Below are 21,148 nucleotides of genomic sequence, written 5' to 3' on the forward strand. Positions count from 1 at the left end.
CTTGTTGAATGAGTCAATTCCAAATTCCTATTTCTGTCCTTGGCTAAGCACTATCTCTTCTGTTTTTCCAATATGAACTTGATCTTTCCCCAGGTAATCTGTTAGCTTTGTATCGTTATTTTAGAGTAGATACTTTGACATTCAATTAAGGTAGTTGAATCTACTCACTGTTTATTCCTTGGCACTGATTGGAGACAAGGAGAGAACATTGACAAGATTTTTATTGTGAGATAATCTGAATGTAGTTTCTCTTCAGGCTCAGTCATTTTTAAAATTCATTATTTCCACTCTTTTAATAGATACTTTAATTTCTGTCCTTAATATGTGCTTCTTAGAAGCACAGAACATTGCCAAGAACCTTAGAGTGATAGTTGCTTCTGGGGAGAAGGTTTGGGAATTGGTTATTGTATTGTTTGAAATTTTCACCCTTAAATTTTTAAAAATTAATCCTCATTTTTAAAGTAGATGAGGAGGACTTAGTGATTCAGTAGATGCTAGCATAAGTGAGGTAGAATATATATATTGGAATATGGCAAAGTACAGCTAATACAAAACAAAGTAGCTTCCATTGATTAAGGGCCTCTGTGTTTGAAGTATCATGCCAATGCTTTACCAACCTGCTCATTTACTTTTTTAGTAACTTAAGAAATTTTAACCTTACTTTTGTTTTTTTTTTTGCTACCACAAATTTATGGGAGATTTTATGTTGGAGCAGAGTTAAAGCCAAGCTCAATTCCCTAAGACTCCTTCTGGGTCTCCAAGTCTCACACTAGATTAGACTTGGCATGGATCAGAGAGAAATAGCAGCTGTTGGAATCATGTTGATAGGGAAATGGCTTCTGTAGATATTTCTTACTGCCTCAAATTCACTGTTTCCAATCTATGAAAGAAGGATGTGGAAAAAGAAATATTTAAGTCAAATGAAAAATAGACCTGACCTTGAAGAACTGAGGGCCTTATAATAGGATCTGTGGATGTGTGTTTAAATGATAAATAACTAGTATTTCTGATAACTGACAAGACACTGATTTCCATAGCTATGAATTTAATAATTAAATTTGTTATTTTGAGTTATACTTTTAACAAAGTAGTCTGTAGAATGCTGACACATGTTTGTTTTTTTTTTGTTGTTGTTGTTGGGTTTTTTTTGCCAGTCCTGGGCTTGAGCTCAGGGCCTGAGCACTGTTCTTGGACTTTCTCAGGGCTAGAGCTCTACCACCTGGGCCTAAGCATCACTTCTGGCTTTCTTCTATATATGTGGTACTAAGGAATTGAACCCGGGTCTTCGTGTATGCTAGGCAAGCACTCTACCACTAGGCCAAACTCCCGGCCCCCCTGACACATATTTTTAGAAAATATCTATGTACTGAAACATGTCCTGCTTTCCCAAACTCTGAGGTAAAGCATAAGCTAGCCTGTCAGTCTCTCTCATCCCTTTTTTTTTTTTTTTTTTTTTTTTTGCCAGTCCTGGGGTTTGAATTCAGGGTTTGGGCACTGTCCTTGGACATTTTTTTTTTGCTCAAGGCTAGCACTCTGCTGCTTGAGTCACAGCACCACTTCCAGCTTTGTCTGTGTGTGTGGTACTGAGGAATGGAACCTAGTGCCTTGCATGGGAGAAGAGCAGTCTGTCAATAGGCTGTGATCCCGGCCCTCATCCTTTTTTTTTTTTTTAAGAATTTATTAATGTTGATTTTTACATCATATTTTAAATGACAAGTTTAACAAACAAGGGTTCAAGGAGGGACTCTCTATTTACAATCATTGGGACTTAGTATTTAGAACTTAATCAAAATTAGGCTAAGGGTTTGTATGTCATAGAAACATATTAATTTAAGAAATAAAACATTATGTCTATAGAGTAATAGATTTTTATGTCTATATAGTTATGTTTATATTTCCATTACCGTGTTCATAGCTTTGGGTATGCAGTTATTGAGTCCTCGCTCTTGTACTCTTTGGATTTAATAGCCACATGTTAAGGATACAATGCGCCTTTTGTTCCTTAGGTCTTGACTTGTCTCACTCAACCTCATCCTTTTTTAACGGAAGGATAGGACAATCATTTTAGACAGAGAACAACTGATTCATTACTCTACAATTCATGTGAAGTATATTTTATTATCTCTGTGTAATATTTCAGATTCTATGACATAATATCTCATGCTAATTCTTTTTTTTTTTTTTTGTGGTTATGGGGCTTTAACTCTGGGCCTGGGTGTTGTCCCTGACCTCTTTAGCTCAAGGCCACCGCCTTGGGCCACAGCCCTACTTTCCATTTTCTAAGATGTGTCTCAAGGTCTTCTGTGCCCTGGGCTGGCTTTGAACCTCAAACGTCAAATCTTAGCCTCCTGAGTAGCTAGGATTCCAGGTATGAGCCACCGTGCCCAGCTCCCATGCTAACTCTTAAGTTAGCACTGAGGCCAGTTATAACTCTACCAATTATTAATTCTGTGTCCTGACAGATGATTTAGCTTCAGTGATCATCAGCTTTTGTTTTTCTCTGCAGTTACAAGGCCAGATGTGGCAGTATGCTCACCATGCCTAGTAATGGAGTTGGTACCCAGTGAAATGTTTATTCCTTTATTCAAATGATGGCTGCCTCTGCTTGTTCTCAGTGTTTTCATTCAGCCATTTTAGCCTTGAATTGGTCTCAGGCTCTTTGTCATTCTCGTGAATAACTTTGGGACACTTGCTCATCCCCACCTGCTAAACCTTTCCTGTCTTCTGTGGCTGTGTTGGCTGCCCCACCTATTTGCTTCAAAGTGTTTCCCCCACTGCCTCATGTGTACTCAGGTTTCAAAATGCCTTTACAAAGCAAACTTGCTGTTTTCAAAGTTCTCCTTCAGCATTGCAGTTTGTGAGTTAGTGCTTTGTGAGTTAGGACAAATAGCACTGGGGTAGTTTCAAGGGCAACATAAGGTTTCAGGATTTGGGCTAATTATATTTGTAGATTAGTTATCCATTCTGTAATAATTCTAATGACAGATAATGTCTTGTTTGTGCTTACGGTTAGCTAGGCCCTGTGCTTATTATTTTACCTACATGACCTCACTTAGTGTTGATAATAATTTAGTGAATGAGATACTGATCCTATAGCCATTGTACAGATAAGGAAATGAACTACTTAGTAAGGCAACTTGCCCAAAACTATGTAGTTAGCAAGTAAAATAACCAGATTATAACAGGCGTGGCAGCTACTCAGGAGGCTGAGATCTGAGTATTCCAGTTCAAATCCAGCCAGGGCATTAATGACCATGAGACTCATCTCCAGTTAACCATAAGAAAACAGGAAGTGGAGCAGTGGCTCAAGGGGTATGGTGGTAGCCTGGAGCTGAAGAGCTCAGATACATTACCCAGGCCCAGGGGTAGAACAGTAACCTTGAACTAAAGAGTTAAAGGACAATGCCCAGGCCCAGAGTTAAGGCCCCACAACTGACAAACAACAACAACAACAACAAAAAGATTAGGATGAACTCTGATTCCATGGTTTGTTTCTTTAAATCCTGAACTGCTTAACTTCTTTTCCAGTTATGTATCATATACCTTCCCTCTTGTGTATTATTATGATAAGAGAACTCTGTGGGCAGGAAAGGAGTATAAATATGAAGACATCTTGAGAACGTCTCCCCTAGTTGCTGTGTTTGTGAAGAATCCAGCCATCTACTAGCTTGACATAGACTCTCTTCTTCTAGTGGGAGGCAGTTAGAAAATGGAGATTCAGTTTAATTTTACCACACTATTATCTATGTGGAGGATTAATTATGACTTTGAAGTACAGTGTGGTAAGAATTAACCAAGTTTCTATTAAATATTGCCCAAGCAGCAAGTAAGTCATTAAATTCAACTCCTGCTGAATATTTAATGATTGCTTAATATCAGGCTGCCAAGAAACACAAACATATACTCATACAGGTAGGTGTGTATGTAGGTATATGTTGCTAGAGATAATTAGAGCTGTATTCAGAAAGAACTGTCTTTGTTTTTGTTTGGTTTTGATAAGGAAAAGTTCTGATTTTGATCTGTATTATCATTTGTTTGGGTTCATCTCCCTGCCCCCCCCAATCCAAATAAAAATAGAAGAAATGTATCCTAATTAGGCAATATTAGGAGATACTTATTCCTATTTCAGAAAATAAAATATTCCTGTTGTGTGTTCCATTTAATGTAAGCAATTTAAAGTAGTATCAGGTATGACCCTACCTCCTTTCATTTCTTTCTCCATGATAAAATGGTTATATATATATAATATATATATTATATATATATAATGACATTTAGTGTTTAACAGATTCTTCTGAGAGTATGAATCTTATTGTATTGGAGTCAGCCACCCTTACCAACACTAAATGTGTGCTTTGTTTTAGTTTGGTATTTCACTAATAAAATAGATGGAGTTGAAGTTAATCAACTATATTTAATTGGTAATGTTCTTGTTCAAACCTGCACATGCCTTTGTAGATTAGAAGCCACCAGATTCCACAATTTTATTTGTTTAAGGACAAAATTTCAGAAGCAGTTTGGGCATGGGCAAAACTATGCAATTGAGCCAGAAATGTAAAGGTGGAAGGAGTAAGTAGGTGACATTTGTCTTGAGGGTGTGCCTGCATACAGTATTGTAAAGTTGAGAGGTTTTATGGGTATATAAGGGATGATGTAATTGGACCTATTCTGGAGATTAGAGAGGACTCTGGAAAAGAATCATGGAGCTCAGATTATAAGGCACAGCAGGGCAAAACAGAGAGACACCTGGGCATATGGAGGTAGTGTGGAGGTAGGAGTGTATGGGTGTACTAGGGAAAGTGATTTCTGTTTGTTTCACTGAAGGAACTGAAAGCCTGGGGGATGGTAGGGAACTTACTTAGCTCTGAGTACTGGGAGGGTCAGGATTTGTTTCAGGGCTAGGTTTTCCTCCAGTGTATGTCTTAGGCTACAGATACTGCACCCTGTGGTTAGAGAAGGGTTGACCCGCTATTTACCTTCCATTCTTGCTGATCTTGTTGCTGATTTGGAATGAAAGTTTGATAGTGTTATTGATCATGCCCATCTGGACTCAGATTCCAGATTAAAAAATCTCCTCCATGAGCTGTTGCTTTTTAACTTGTAGCCTAAAAAAGTCACAGAGAGAGAGGGGGTGGGGGGGGCGGGAAGGAGAGAGAAAAGGTAGACCCTGGACATTGTTAGAACAGAGTAGGAAAAACTGTCCTTCTGTGCTATAGAATGGCCATATTGGGGCCGGGAGTTTGGCCTAGTGGCAGTGTGCTTGCCTAGCATGCATGAAGACCCAGGTTCGATTCCTTGGTACCACGTACATAGAAAAGCCAAAAGTGGTGCTGTGGCTCAAGTGACAGAGTAGTGCTAGCTTTGAAGAAAAAGCCCAAGGACAGTGCTCAGGCCCTGAGTTCAAGCCCCAGGACTGGCAAAAAACAAACAAAAAGCCATCTTACTACCTCCTCACTACCTACATCTTTTGGTCAAAGACAACTTGCAGTTAGTCCTTGAGAGTCTGACCAGCTTAGAGAAAAGAGGTCTCTGCTTTTCCTTCTCAGATGTATTTCTTCTTGCTTTTGTCCCTGGCCTTTCACAATAAAGATAACTAGCACTGATTGCTGCGTTTTGCTTTTCATACTTTCATACTTGCTCTTGCTTCAGCCATTGTCTCTCATTGAGGTTTCAGAATTTTTCTTCAAGTTGAATTTTAGTATAACCCATTTATACCAATCATGTACTTTTAATGCTTGTTCAGTACTTTGAAATGAAATGGTAATAGTTACAATATTTCTGTTCGTGTATTTTGACATTGAGTTGCAGGTGATGTGTCTAATGAATAGCATAGCTGCTTAAATTGTATAATTATTGATTTGTCTCACTTTAGGAAACTCATAAGCAGTCCAACTTCATCTATTCAGACTTGTTAAATTGTGTAAATATCAGAGTACTTCATCTAAAAGTCCTCCTTTAGCGATGATCATTCTTTGTTTTTCTAAGATTTGTTACTGAATAGGAAAAAAAACAAATCTGAAGCCATATTTAAAGAATTGATTTAATTCTATGATTCTTTATGTCTAAAATCATACTTTTAAAGTTTGTCAGGTCACTGCTGTTAATGTTCAGTGGTTTGGGATCAGTGTTGTTATATCACTGCCCTGGCACTGGCACACTTTCAGAAACAAGTTACATTTTTATAATATAAATCAAGGATTATTTGTGCTCTCTGGACTTTATTTGCTGGGGCCAGATTTGGGGATAGATTTCAGTTAGGATTTGCATTAGATTCTTAGAACAAATTTCATAGGTGGTGTCTCCCAGAGGTCTCTTGCTTTCCCTATGAGATAGCTCCAGTTATGTATTGGCTTATAAATCAATAAATGTGCTCATAGAGTAAAGCATTCAGTATTTCTAATCTCCACAGGCTCAGCTTGGCTAAGAGTGGGAGATATGCAGTCAGTGATAAAGGTAATAAAGATGGTTTTGACAGTAGTGAGCTCTACTCAGGTTTATCCCTGCAATATGATTCCTTCCATTCCTGACTACCTTTCATTTGATGGCTGGCAGTCAGCCAGTTGTTTCTTCCATCTATGAGGATGCTGGTGACTCTGGCCTAGTTTAGCCTTGATCTTTGAGCAGCTGAACTTGGCTGATTTTCTCTATGCATTTAGTGAATGACTTGATTACTTTTATAACACTGCAAATTAAGATCTGACCTTTTTACCGTGTTAAAACAACTTTTTTGTTTGAGTCAGAGCCTTACTACTTAGCCCAGGCTGACCCTGGACTTGAAATTTTCCTACCTTAGCTTCCTGAATGCTAGGACTACAGGAAAATGCCAACATCCAGGTAAAGCTTACTATTTTAAAAAGACAAACCAAAAACAAAACAAAAATCCCAACATGTAGTATCATAAATTAATTTTCTTTCTTGTTTGTCTCATTTTTCAGATTTCAGTTCTACATTTTGCTTTTATGATCAGTTTCCTGTACTGAAGGAATTTGGAAAGAATTTTCAAGACCAGGGCTGATAACATTGGAGCACATTGTTTAGACTCCTACTGAGAAGTATTGCTTTATTTATATTTAGCCATTGTGGGGCTTGAACTGTGGGCTTGGGCGCTGTCCCTAAGCTCTTTAACTCAAGGCTACTGCTCTACCACTTGAGCCACAGCCCTCTTTTATTTATTTATTTATTTATTTATTTATTTATTTATTTATTTATTTAGCCAGTCCTAGGGCCTGAGCACTTTCCTTGGACTTTTCTCAAGGCTAGAGCTCTACCACTAAACCACAACACCACTTCCAGCTTTTATTATGTATGTGGTACTGAGGAATCCAACCCGGGCCTTCGTGCATGCTAGGCAAGCACTCTACCACTAGGCCAAACTCCTGGCCCTCCACTTTTTATTTTTTTTAATTTAGCTTTATTGTCCAGGTGATGTACAGAGGGGTTACAGTTACATACATAAGGTAGTGAATACTTTTCTTGTCCAACATTGTATCCCTTCCCTCCTTTCTCTCCCACTCTCCCTCCTCCCCATTTCGCCTAAGGGGTGTTTTTTGTTGTTGGTGGTGGTGGTGGTGGTGGTGGTGGTGGCGGTGGTGGGTTTTTTTGTTTTTGTTTTTGTTTTTGTTTTTTTGGCCAGGCATAGGGCTTGAACTCAGGCCCTGCGCACTGTCCTTGGACACTTTTTGCTCAAAACTAGCACTCAACTACTCAAGCCACAGCTCTATTTCTGGCTTTTTCTGAGTGTGTGGTACCCAGGAAACAAACCCAGGACTTTGTGTATGCTAGGCAAATACTCTACCACTAGGCTATGCTTCCAGCCCTTCCCCTAAGTCTTGAAGTTCATCTACAACATATCGTCTTGAGAGTATCACTGTTATTGGTTCACTCTTTGTCCTTTGTCTCACAATTTTGTTGTTCTCCTTCCCCTTACTAATTCAAATAAACATATATTTCATACACAGGGTGCTCAAATCAAATACAGTGACAACAAGGTTTAATGAAAACCATTATCCTGTTTTGTTTTGCAAACTTTTTTCCTTTCACAATAATTTTTTTCCTTTCACATAATTTTTTCCTTTCACATAATTTTTAAAAATTATTTTAAAATATAAATATATTGTTATTAGAGTGTTATACAGAGCAGTTACCATTTCCTAAGTAAGGTAATGAGTGCATTTCTTTTTTGGAGTTTTACCTCTTCTTTTGTTTCCTTCCCTCCCTCCCCCCCAGTTTTCTTCTCCCCACCCTGCCCACAGTTACATAAGTCATTTCCCATATACTGTATACTATAATATCATGATTACATTTGTTTACCTTTTCCCCTCTCCCTTTCTGCTCCCCTCCCTTTTGTCCTCTTTAAAAAGAAAAACACAAAAAAGAAAAACCAAAAGCAGAAACGAAGGTCAACACCACTAACAAAACATAAAGAAATTCGTGTTTCAGCTTTCTGTGATTCATTTTGATAAATAGTATTTTTTAGGATGGTTGTCAATTTTTTAAAGAATTTATTAATGTTGATTTTTACATCATATTTTAAATGACAAGTTTAACAAACAAGTGTTCAAGGAGGAAATCTCTATTTACAATCACTGGGACTTAGTATTTAGAACTTAAGATAAATAGTATTTTTAATGTTTAGAGAAATTGCACTTTGGTTTCCTCCCCTAAGGATATCTTCTTTTAGTCTGACTATATGTGAATGCCTAGAGTCCTGTATAGGTTATCATATCTAGTTATATTTTAGATCTGGCTTCTATACATGGGAGAAAAGTGCAGTTTGTCTTACTGAGCTTGCCTTACCTCCTTTAACATGATTTGTTCTAGGCCCATCCATTTCCCTGAAAATGACATGATATTCATTCTGATGACTGTGAAAAATTCTGTTGTGACAGGTACCACATTTTTTGGACCCACTTATCTATTATAGGACATTTGGGCTATTTTTTGTAGCTTGGCTGTTGTAAATAGTGCTACAAGGAACATGGGTATGCAAGTGTCTTTACAACATCCTGGCTTGTAATTTTCTGGGTAGATGCCCAAGAGTGGTGTGGCTGGGTCATAGGGAAGTTCTGTGTTTAGTTTTTTGAGGAACCTCCATATTGCTATCCAGAGTGGTTATTCTACTTTACATTCGTACCAACAGTGCAATAGGGGTTCCTTTCCCCCCCACATCCCAGCCAATATTTGTTGTTCAAAGATTTTTTTTTTTTTTGCCATTCCTGGGGCTTGAATTCAGAGAACCTGGGCACTTTCCCTGAGCTTCTTTTGCTGAAGGCTACCACTCTGAGCCATCGAGCCACTTCCAGACGGTTCTGTTTATGTGGTACTGAGGAATTGGACCCAGGGCTTCATGAATGCTAGGCAAACACTCTACCACTAAGATCATACTTTAAGAGATCATCTATAGTTTTTCAAATTCTTGATGTGACCAATCTAACTGGGGTGAGATGGAATCTCAGAGTTGTTTTGATTTGTATTTCCTTTATGGCCAGGGATGTTTATTTGACATTCTTACTTCTTCTGAGAAGTATCTTTTTAGCTGCTTCATTGATTGGCTTATTAGTTTTGGAAGGCTTAATTTTGTTTTTAGATCCTGTGTATTGTAGATATTAGGCCTTTGTTGGGTATAATGCTGACAAAGATTTTCTCCTAGTCTGTTGTCTGTCTTTCTAGTTTAGAAACTCTGTCTTTTGCTGTGCAGAACCTTTTTATTTTGGTGAAATCCCATTTGTCAAGTCTCCTATTTAAAGAAAAGTTCCTACCTATACCTATAAGTTCTAATGTTTCTTCTACTCCATCTTGCAGTAGTTTCAAAGTTTGAGTTCTAACATTGAGGTTTTTGAGTTGATATTGGTGACTGTTGACAAACAGGGATCCAATTTTATTTTACTACCTATGAATATCATTTTCTCAACACCAATTATTGAAGAGGCTGTCTTTTTCCACTGTATTTTTTTGGCTCCCCTGTCAAAATCAGATAACTATGAGTGTATGGCTCTTTTTCTGGGTCTTCTAGACTATTTAATTGCTCTTCTGGCCAGTTTTTGTTATTATAGCTCTGTAATAAAATTGCTTGGGTAATGAGTTCTCTTGTTGATCCAAATGAATTTTGGGATTGTGTTCTGTCCCTTGGTGAAGAAGGTCATTATGATTTTTATAGGGATTTCATTAAATTTGTAGATCACCTTTGGTAGTATGTGATCCTTGCTTTTAAGGAAAAGTTTTTCCTTTGTCTAATCTTTTGGGAGGGGTGATAGAAATAATCTATCCCTTTGTTATCAGTAGTAGAAACCATCTTTACTTGATCTTTAACAGTTATGTGAGGTTTTGTGGCCAGTACAGAACTAGTTTGCCTTTAGGGATAAAGGAATCAAACTGAGGCAGAGAGACACCATGATTTTAAGATTATTCAGGAAAAATGACACAATCTGGAATTCCTTTCTACCCCATCTCTGCTTTGGGGTGAATACTGAATGTATTTATTTTTTTGTGGGTCATGGGGCTTGAACTCTGGGCCTGGGTACTGTCCCTGAGCTCCTCAGCTCAAGGCTACTGCCCTACCCACTGAACCACAGCTCCACTTCCCATTTTCTAGTGATTAATTGGAGATAAGAGTCTTATGTTCTTTAGTGCCTGGGCTAGTTTTGAACCTCAATCCTCAGAACTCAGCCTCCTGAGTAGCTAGGACTACAGGTGTGAGCCACCTCGCCTGGCTCTGAATGCATTTTTTAAGTATAATATAATATTTTATAAAATGATTGAGGTTATTGGCTTGTACATATTATATTGTTTCAATATTTTTCAGATACAACATTTTAAGTGAAAGTCATAATTGTAATTTTTTTCTTTCTTTCAGCCGAAGTGAGCAGTGAATACAGTATGGACAAGGCCATGGTTGAATTTGCTATGATGGATCGGGAGCTAAATCATTACATTAAGGCTGTTCAGTCTGCAATAAATCATGTAAGTCTTATCTTTAGCAGCTTTTAATTTCTTCTTAATCAGGAAGTCTCATAGAACAAGAATCTTAAATATATTCACAGCAAGGCCACCTGGGCCATTTTAGGTTATCCTGCATTGTTGTCACAAAATTTTTAGTATAACCCCCTTCTATTATGAGCTGATTTTTATAAAATGCTAAAAATTACATGCAACTTGTTTTTACTTAATATTTAAGACAAGGTTTAGATACTCATGCTCTACCTTTAACTAATATGCATCTATTACAAAATTCTTAGTATCAGATAATGTGGAAGAATTTGGAGCAAGCTTAGAAAAAAAAAAGAAGGTTGGCATTTCAGGTTTTCCAGAAGCCAAACTTATCTCTGCTGGCTCAACTATCACAGGAACAACAGAGGAGGCAGTTAAGGTGGGAACAGCAACATCCTTTTAGAATGCTGAGTTGAGTAAGAAATGAGCAATAGGATTACAGTAATGTTTCTGAGAAGTCCTTTGTCCTATGAGCAGTGGAAACTCCCTGTTGAACTGATTTCATATACCTGTGTAATAGGTGTCTTGTACTTCTGGTTTCTTTATTTGCCTTTTCTTTCTGATACCCATGGGAAAACTCTAAAAATTGAGTATTTAATAAGATCAGCTACTGTTAGGAAAAAATAAAATTTTGACTATTGTTTAGTGCTTCAGCCAATAAACCAAGAATTATATAGTTACATGAGGTTTTCTAGGTTACTTTTTAATGGATAGTATTTATTAAATGTAGTACTGGTGACTAATGTTAAGATTATCAGTTTATATCCAAGTAAAAACACTCATTCCTATTTTAAATTCTAATGTTTCTGGACCTTGTAACTTTTAGTCCCAGTCCTATGAATGTTTCTTCTTTAGTAAAGTATAGAAATAACATGTTGAGATCACACTTAAAAATTAATAGCAAAACACATAGAGTACAGATTTTTGTTTTTGAGACAAGATCTCATTACATAGCCCCGACTTGAATTCATGATTCTCCTGCATCTGCTTCCCAAGTTCTGAGATTATAGGTATGTACCATACATACCTATGGACTAGCAATTTTTAACTCTAGCTGAATTGTAGAACCAATGAATTTCTACTCTGAGTGTTTTTATTTATATAGATCTGGAGCAGTAATTTTAGAAATTTATTCTAACATGTTTCTGATATTGAATATCCCTGATTTAAAAGAAGATGTCTGACTTTATAGAATAAAGTGTTTCCTACCAAAGATCAAAATCAGGCCTGTTGTATGGCTCAATCTTTGTTTGTTATATTCTAAAAAAGTTAGGGGGTGAGGGGGAGGGTAATGGGTACCAAGACATGTGAAAGGGTATCAATGTATGTGAATTAATGCACTTTCTATCTGGCAAATATCATGTAACCCTTTTATTAATTACAATAAAAAATATTTTAAAAAGTTATCTGATAAATATCTTTATCTGGTATAAATATATTACCAAAGTGTATATTATTGATAAAAATATTATTTTTAAGTTTATTTTTTCTACTAAACTTTTGATACTTTTTTTTTTGTGTGTGTGTATGCCAGTCCTAGGGCTTGAACTCAGGGCCTGAGCACTGTCCTTGGGCTTTTTCCTCAAAGCTAGCACTCTCCCACTTGAGTCAACAGTACCACTTCTGGCTTCTATGAATGTGGTACCAAGGAATTGAACCCCCCGGTCTTCGTGCATGCTAGGCAAGCACTCTACCACTAGGCCAAACTCCTGGCCCTACTAAACTTTTAAGATTCACAGATATGTAAAGTAGTTTTACAATAAGAATTAAACTCTATTCCTGAAAGCAACTGAGCCACAAAGAAATCATGATAAAGTATACAGGAGGCTAGGCATTTGCACACAGTGAGACCAAAGGAGGATATTCTTAGGAGAGGAGCACTAAGGTGCAATACCTATGTCCCTATGATCATATAAAATAATATTTATTGAAATGAACTGCAGGAAATGGAAGCAAGAGATTTTTCCTTTGTTACTATTTTTGTTTTCCTTTTGTCTTATTTGTCTGTCTTTGGGAAGGGAAGGGGGGCACAGAAATGGAAGGACAAAGGGTAAAAAAATGCAGCAGTGATATTCACTAAACCCTGTGTTGAAAATGAGCTAAACAACTTGTGAATGGGAACCAGAGGGAAAACTGGGAAAATGGGGTAAGGGGTGATAGTGTCTAAAAAGAAATGTACTCTTATCTGACTCTTATCTGACGGTAATCTCTCCGTATACCGTCTTTACAATTACAATAGAAAATACATTAAAAAAGAAAGCGAAAGAGAGGGCTGGGAGTTTGGCCTAGAGGTAGAGTGCTTGCCTGGCATGCACAAAGACCCAGGTTTGAGTCCTTAGTACCATGTACATAGAAAAAGAGGGAAAGTCAGACGCAGTGGCTCACGCCTATAATCCTAGCTACTTAGGAGGCTGAGATATGAGGATCATGGTTCAAAGCCAGCCCAAGCACTGTTGCTGCCCACCGCAACAACGCTTCACTTCGGAGGCAGACTGGGAATGATCACAGACTCAAATCGCTGCAAGCAGAGGTCTTTTATTTCTCTCTCCTTTCTTCTCTCTCTGCCTTTCTCCTTTCTCCCCTCTCCGTCTTTTCTCCTTTCTCCTTTCTCCCTTCTCCATCTTTTCTCCTTTCTCCTTTATCCCTTCTCTGTCTTTTCTCCTTTCTCCTCCCTTCCCTGGAAATCGCACACTATTTATATCCTTAAGCAGCCAATCACAGTAAAGGTTATCTGCAAAGCAGCAAACAAATCAGAAAGAAATCTAGCGATCCACTCTATCCACAAGCAGGGAAGAAACGAATCAACAACTGCAAAGAAACTTCCTGATCAGCAAGTATTGACTCATTAGCGAGCTGCCAGGTACCATTTTATAATCTTACTTCCTCAGGAGGCTGAAAGCAATGGTCTCCAACAAAGCACTAAAAAGTCTGCGAGACTCTTATCTACAATAAAACACCAGAAAACCAGAAGTGTCTCTGTGGGTCGAGGGGTAGGGTGGTAGCCTTGAGATGAAGAGCTCAGGGACAATGCCCAGGCCCAGAGTTCAGGCCCCCACCCCCCCCCAAAAAAAGAAAGGAAAGAAAGAAAGAAAAAGCTGGAAGTGGTGCTGTGGCTCAAGTGGTAAAAGTTCTAGCCTTGAAAAAGCCCAAGGACAATGCTCAGGCTCTGAGTTCAAGCCCTAGGACTGGCCAAAAGAAAAAAAAGAAAAGAAATCCCCATGTCTACCACACCTAGTAATTAATGAATATTTCATCTTGAAGAGTTACCACAGTACCCTCATCCTACTCAATAGGGAAGATTATAATTTGAGTTTTGCCCTAGTTTCAGCCTTGACCTTATACTGCAGTACTGAGTAAATATATTTAGTTTTATGATACTTGTCAACAAAATTTTCAGTCTTTCATAGGAGGAGAAGCATACTTTTTTCTTTTTCTGAGGCCAAATTATACCAGCTTTGCAAGCTTAATATGATACTAAAAATAGTAAATTGTTATTTTTATAAAGGTTTTTGAGGGGAGTATTTGAACATGACCTTTGTATTTGAAGATGTGCACATTAACTATTTTCCTGTTTGCTTTAGTGAGATATATGAAGTAAAAACAGCCCAGGGGTGCCAAGATGTCCTAGTACTTTAGAATAGAAGTGATCTACAAGTCAGAAGCTCACGGAGCCCTAATTCTAGCTTATGATTCTTGGTCAAAGAACTTAACCTCTTGAAGCCTCTTATTCTTCGTCTGTGAAATTTTTGACTTTCCTATTTCATAAGACCCTTATGTGAATCAGATTAGATAGTGTATCAAAACACTTGAGCATTCATAAAATTTGATGAAGTTATGAGATAATACATATGCACAGCTAGATTTCCAAACTTTACTCTTTGGAAAGGTGATTTGTTAATAAAAATGTACTTTGTTTTTATTTACTTCAGGGTAATTTTATTTTTGTTTCAATGTGAGGTGTTCATGGTCTCTAAAATGCAGAAATCTTGGTATTCAGAAAGAAGGCAGATAATGACATTTGCATGAGTCTCATTTAAACTTTTCTGTTACAGACTTTTAGCAACTCAAATATCTGTTATGGTAGCATTTTCTCAAATTCTGCTTCACCCTTGTCTTTTCTGATTATGAGTTTTCACATTCTTATAGCAAGTTAAATAAAAACTACATTTTTATGTGGGTCAAGTGGTTAGTACCTGGCTAGCATGAGGCTTTGAGTTCAAATCCTAGTGCTACTCCTCCCCAAAGCATTTTTTAGCCTAAGAATATTCAGTTTATTATTTGAATAAACTTTTCTTCTACTCTAACCTTCATAGAAGTCTGATAATACATCTCAGGAAGATTTTTGGGAGTTCATTTTAGAAACTTAGAGGGCTGGTTTAATTTACCAGCAGTTCCTTGAGAGTCCCTTTGTCATTTAGCAGATGATCTCAGATTACTTTCTTTTGTTCTTTGAGCAAATAGACTACTATATTCCATAATGCCTAAAGATTTGGTTAGGAGTCAGTGTTCATTTTAGTGCTCTGAAACTTAAAAAGAGTTCATTAAGATTTGGCTCTGCAAGTTTAGTTACCAGCAAAAAAATCCTTCAGGAAGAATGGGTTGTGTGCTCTTTATAATTTTCACATAGATCTCAGTAATTTCTTTGTGAACTGGAAGTGTTTTGAAAGGTATACAGTGGTACAGTTATTTCTTTTATCGCTGTTAACTGCTATGAAAATGATGCCTTTTCAGTTTGATGTTGAGACCAGAGTGATGTTCTTAGCATTCAACTTCTGGTAGCTTGATGTTCCATTCCTTATTTTCTAGGCTTCTATTATTTGGGTAAAGTGAAGGCACACTGTTGGCTGGCTTTTTATTCCCAGAAGTCTATTGAATAAATATTTACAAGACATCCATGTAGTAAGCACTTCTAGGTGCAGAAAATAGGAAGCCAGGCATCAAGCCACACATGACCTTCACCCTTAAATGTTAGAGGTCTAGAATGGGAGCCAAACATTTAACAAAGAGCAATACAAATATTTAATTACTGTTGTGTGTAGCACAAGGGGAAATAAGGCATTCAGGAAGAGTTACCATATTTTGCATGTGATTGGAAGATTCCTTATTGATGGGATGTGTCAGATGAAAGTCAAATGAATCTCAGCCTGAGCAGTGGGAGAGTTTTAGACTGCTTAGATTACTCTCCATACTTAATTTAAAACAATTAGTACAGAGAAAGCTTACTCTTATCTAGTATAGTGGAATAACTTTTCATCCACTAACAGATTTTGGGGTGCCTACCAGGTACCAGGTGTTTTGCAAGTTATGGTATTAGCCACTTAAATAGTTTCATTACTGATATTCTGCTTCTTAAGTAAAGGTTACACCCGAAATGACACAAATTTGTTAAGTATTAAATAAACTTTGGTAAAGTATTAAATAGTAGTCAAGTGGATTTGATTCTCTGTTTATGAGTATGTGCAGCTATACCCATAGGCCTGTGATCTGAAGGCCTGGGGCCTTCTGACGCTAAGGGTAGAAGTAGAGGTTGAGTACAATCTTAATATTTTTTTTGACAATTAAAGTCTTATTTATTCATTACTCTTAAAGACTCTTATTTTTTACTGGACTCAGACTTGGAAATAGCTCTCAGAGAAGACAGCTTTCGCCTCTTGGCAATCTGCTCCTGACGTTTTTCTTTGGCTTCCTTCATTCTCTTAGCCAAAAGCTTAGCATATTCTGAAGCCTCCTCCTTGTTTTTCTTGGTACATTGTTTCTTCAGGGCTATGTGGTGGCATTTGTGTTGCAGGACATGTGGAGTAACAAGACACTGAATCTTGGGTGCTTTGTTCCTGGGTTTTTTACCTTCTTTGTTCAATGGTTTTCGAACAACATATTGTTGTTCTTCTTTAGAGAAATTGAAAAGTTTGCGGATTCTGCTAGCCCTTGTGGGTCACAGATGGCATGGTACAATGGTATCTGTTATTCCAGGGATATCTTTTTCTCCTTTTTTGACAATAACCAAGTTGAGAACACTCAGATTGGCATCGACAACCCCAAACAGATTTGTGCTTTCTCTCTCCAGTTCTTCTTGGTCTGTAACAGGAATGCCCTTTGCTCAGTAGCAAGCTAACTCGACCATGAGTCAAGACACCTTGCTTCATAGGAAAACCTTGTTTGTCATTCCCACCACTGATTCGGATCACATAGCCCTTCCATTCTTCACCCAGAGCATCAGCGACAACCTCTGTGGCCATACGCTTCTCATAGACAGTACGGAGTTTGCGTTCATCGTCCACTTCAATGAGTTTCTGACAGCCAGTGGCTGGGAAGGAGATATTCAGCTTCATGTTGAAGCAGCTGCTCACCCAGAAGGCACCACAGAAAAGAGTCTTAATTTTTTTTTTTAATTTTATTTTATTGTTGGGGTGATATACAGTAGGGTTACTTTTACATTCATCAAGTAGTGAGTACATTACTTCTTGAACATTATTGCCTGTTCCCATGTTTTTCTCCCATTTTCCCTCCCATTACCCCCTCCCACTCAACTTGCTTTTCCCTTACCTTCCCATTTCAAATACACAAGCAGTCTTAATTCTGATAGTAACAGAGGATGAGAACCATAAAGCTTAATGACAGATGATCTAAAAGGTTAAAAGCCTCATAGATGTCTAATAATAAAATATGTATCCTTATGTATTTCATGACTATCTGACAGTTAATCAAAAGTAATAAAGCTTGAGATTTACATTATAATTTGCTATCTTTTTTCCTAGTCCTTAATTGTGTTTAAGTCTTACAAGAATTGACACACATTACCTATATACTTTTTGCTTCAGCATGTTAATTTAAGGGAACATCCAGATCATACATATTTCCTTCACTTTTCCACATAACTCTCTTTTGTACTACTTGCATAGATTATGTGGTTTTAAAGCATTTAAATCAGATTATAGACAGAGTTGTTTTTATTTTTTGAGTCATTGTTTAATAACATTTTTTACTAAGAGCCTTGTGAGCGTGCTTTTCTTCTTAATTACACCATTAGGTTCTAGTTTTCATATAAATCTGGTGGATGTGCAGGTATGCTCTAGGTTACACATCGTTTTTCACTAATCTGAAATGTTATCTGCCTTTTGTAATGAACATGTTGAGGCTTAGAAGTAGAAATATACTTCATATATGGTATTGGAACCAGCACAATCTTAGGTATCATAAAAGTCCAAGGTGGGTCAAAGGTATAGTTTACTTCAGCACTGTCATTATGCAACTAGTTTTGTCTGTTTTTGTCATGCCACTTCCCTTTTCCCTTCACCCTCCTCTCAGCAACTGGTAAGCTCTGCATTTTTCTTTAAAGTTATCTTAATTTTCACTCCTTTAAACTGTGGTCTTTCAGTTTATTTGGAGTTAATCATTTTAGTTAACTAACTTTAGGGAGAATCCTCTTAGAAAGCCAGCAATTTATTTCTATTACCTGAAGAAAGTTGTAGACCAGAGGATATGTTTTACTAGATAACAATGACAAACTACTTACTTGCTGAACATACAAATGCACACCACTGTGAGTCATTAGCAAAAGAGGACAAGGGGAAAGTAGTTTGGGATTATTGCTGTTATTAATTAACTAGCAAGAAGAGAAGATGACACAAAGAGAGATAGAGAATGGGGGGGAGGGAGAGGGGAAGGGAGAGTATTGTTAAGAACCTCTTGGAGCCAGGTGGCAAAGGCCTGCAGCCCTCCTTCTTCTGTCTTGCCTTTCCCAGACTAAGCATTCCAGAATGAACTGGGCATTGTAGCAATCACCTGTCATATAAGAACTTAGGAAGCTGAGACAGAAGGATTGCCAGCTCAAGGCCAGGCCAGGCTGTATAGACTTTGCCTCAAAAACATAAATAAATGAAATAAATACATAAATAAAATATTAAATGAAGATTTTTTTGCCTGAGATATTATACATGAACCTTTCCCTCTGTAGAACATTGCCCAGTTGTGAAAGTCAGTAATAAATAATCCAATTTTAGAAGTTCACTCTTCTCTTACTAGCCCTGAAAAGTATTTATTTCTGTGGTTGCTAGTAATTAATTCCTATATCAGTGCTTTAGAACTCCCTGAACAGTTATCCTGAAGTTAAAGTTGTATCTCATAGCATTTTGACTAATACATGGAGTTAGACAAATTGAGTTGCCTGGGTAAGAATGAATCTAGATATAAGACCTCTTAGGTTTCAAGTAATATGACAGCTACTAGGTGAAAATCCAGTCTTGTGTTATAATGAGACTAATTTTCATGGTTAGTTTGTAGGAATCTATCTTAGTGCTTTAAGGTATTAAATCTTGGATTTTAATCAGAATTATAAAACATTTACACCCTAGTGAGCCTTAATTGCCTTTAGCACAGCATATTCAAAAGTTTGCTGTATAATACTAATTAATCAGGATGTGAGTAAGTATAATAGGAGAAGAGGATTTTGTGGTTAAATAGGTTTGGGGAATGCTTAGTGAAAAGAATTTCCTTAAGAACTCCAAAGCCTATAATATGTTTTTATGCAATGTGATTCTCCAAAGGAAGAGGATATTCAGAAATTTCCTAAACTTAGAAACTATTTTGGGGGGACCAGAAGTTTGGCCTAGTGGTAGAGTGCTTGCCTAGTATGCATGAAGACCTGGATTGGATTCCTTGGTAACACATACATAGAAAAAAGCCAGAAGTGGTACTGTGGCTCAAGTGGTAGAGCTCTAGCCTTGAGAAAACCCAAGGACAGTGCTGAGGCCCTGAGCCCAAGCCCAGGACTGGCGAAGAGAAAGAGGGGGGTGAGGGTGGGAGAAAACATTTTGGGTGAAGGATGGAGAGTCTACAGAGCCTATTTTAATAAATGCTTCCATGATTACAGCCTCTGAATTTTACAAAGGAGGCCAAGAGTGGGTGCATCAGTATGCCAGAGAGATTTTGTGGCATCCAGGGAACTGTGGTGGGGTATGGTACACAAGGGTGTGTCAGATTCTCTGCCTGATGGGCCAGAAAATGAAGAAGGTCTTAAGTGGGTAGGTAAAGCTCAGTTAGAGAAGCACATGTTTTCTCTCATATAGGAAGCTACATCTAAAATACTGATACATAATTTTTTAATGATTTAGTATATGTCTAGGATGGTCCTAGCAGAGGATCACAATATCTCAATAGCTATGTGCATATAACCATATAAAATAATGTATTTGCAATGAACTCCAAGATAGGGAAACGAGAGGTTTTTCTTTGTGGTTGTTGTACTATGAGAAGTTATCTTCCCCCCCCCCCCTTTCGTTTTTCTCCCCCTATGGCTTATCCCCTGTTGTCACTGTATTTGATGTTGGTTCCCTGTGTACTGTATATACATTTATCTGAATTAGAAAAGGGAAGGAGGAACAACAAAATGGTGAGACACAGGACAAAGGAGCAACAGTGATGCTCTTATGACAATATGTTAGAAAATGAACTTTGCAACATGGGGAGAGGGTGGTTGGGGGAAATGAAAGTAGGGGAAAAATGATTGACAAGAAATGTACTCACTACCTTACATATGGAACTGTAATTCCTCTGTACATCACCTTGACAATAAAATTAAATTAAAAAAGTAAATTATGCAGGCCTCTAGGTATCCACACACAGTGAGACCCAAGAAGGATACTCTTAGGAGAGGAACAGAAAAGTACAATGCTGTGTACATCTCATCATACAAAAGAGTATTAATTGAAATGAATTCCAGGAAATTAAAATAAGAAGGGTTTTTTTTTGCCATTTTTGTTTAGTTTCCTTTTTGTTCTGTTTGTTCATTTATATCTTTGGGAGTGTAAGAGGAGGCACAGAAATGGAAGGCAAATGGTGAACAAAAGTAGCAATGCTACTCTCTGGACACTTTTTTTTTTTTTTGCCAGTCCTGGGCTTGAACTCAGGGCCTGAGCACTGTCCTTGGGCTTTCTCAAGACTAACACTCTACCACTTGTGCCACAGCACCACTTCTGGCTTTTTTCTATGTTTGTGGTACCGAGGAATTGAACCTGGGTCTTGGTGCATGCTAGATAAGCACTGTACCACTAGGCCAAACTCCCAGCCCCTGGCAGGTTAACTAGAAAACTTATGTGTGGGGGGCTGGGAGTGTGGCCTAGTAGTAGAGTGCTTACCTAGCAATCAGGAGACCTTGAGTTTGACA

The 21,148-nt window shown here is 37.6% G+C and overlaps 1 protein-coding gene and 1 pseudogene across 1 annotated transcript in view; one reads left to right on the top strand and one right to left on the bottom strand.

Moving 5' to 3' along the window:
- Nsmce2 (NSE2 SUMO ligase component of SMC5/6 complex) overlaps positions 1 to 21,148 on the top strand; it is a 221,326-nt gene that overhangs the window by 40,680 nt on the left and 159,498 nt on the right. Inside the window, exon 3 of the mRNA XM_090339376.1 lies at positions 10,853 to 10,959. Coding sequence (XP_090195502.1) covers positions 10,853 to 10,959 — 107 coding nt within the window. The remainder of the gene's footprint in view (positions 1 to 10,852; positions 10,960 to 21,148) is intronic.
- Positions 16,580 to 17,315, bottom strand: LOC150059230 (small ribosomal subunit protein eS6 pseudogene; annotated as a pseudogene).

Source organism: Megascapheus bottae, chromosome 9 (genome assembly GCF_031878675.1).
Source record: "Megascapheus bottae isolate mThoBot1 chromosome 9, mThoBot2.hap1, whole genome shotgun sequence".
Lineage (NCBI taxonomy): Eukaryota > Metazoa > Chordata > Mammalia > Rodentia > Geomyidae > Megascapheus > Megascapheus bottae.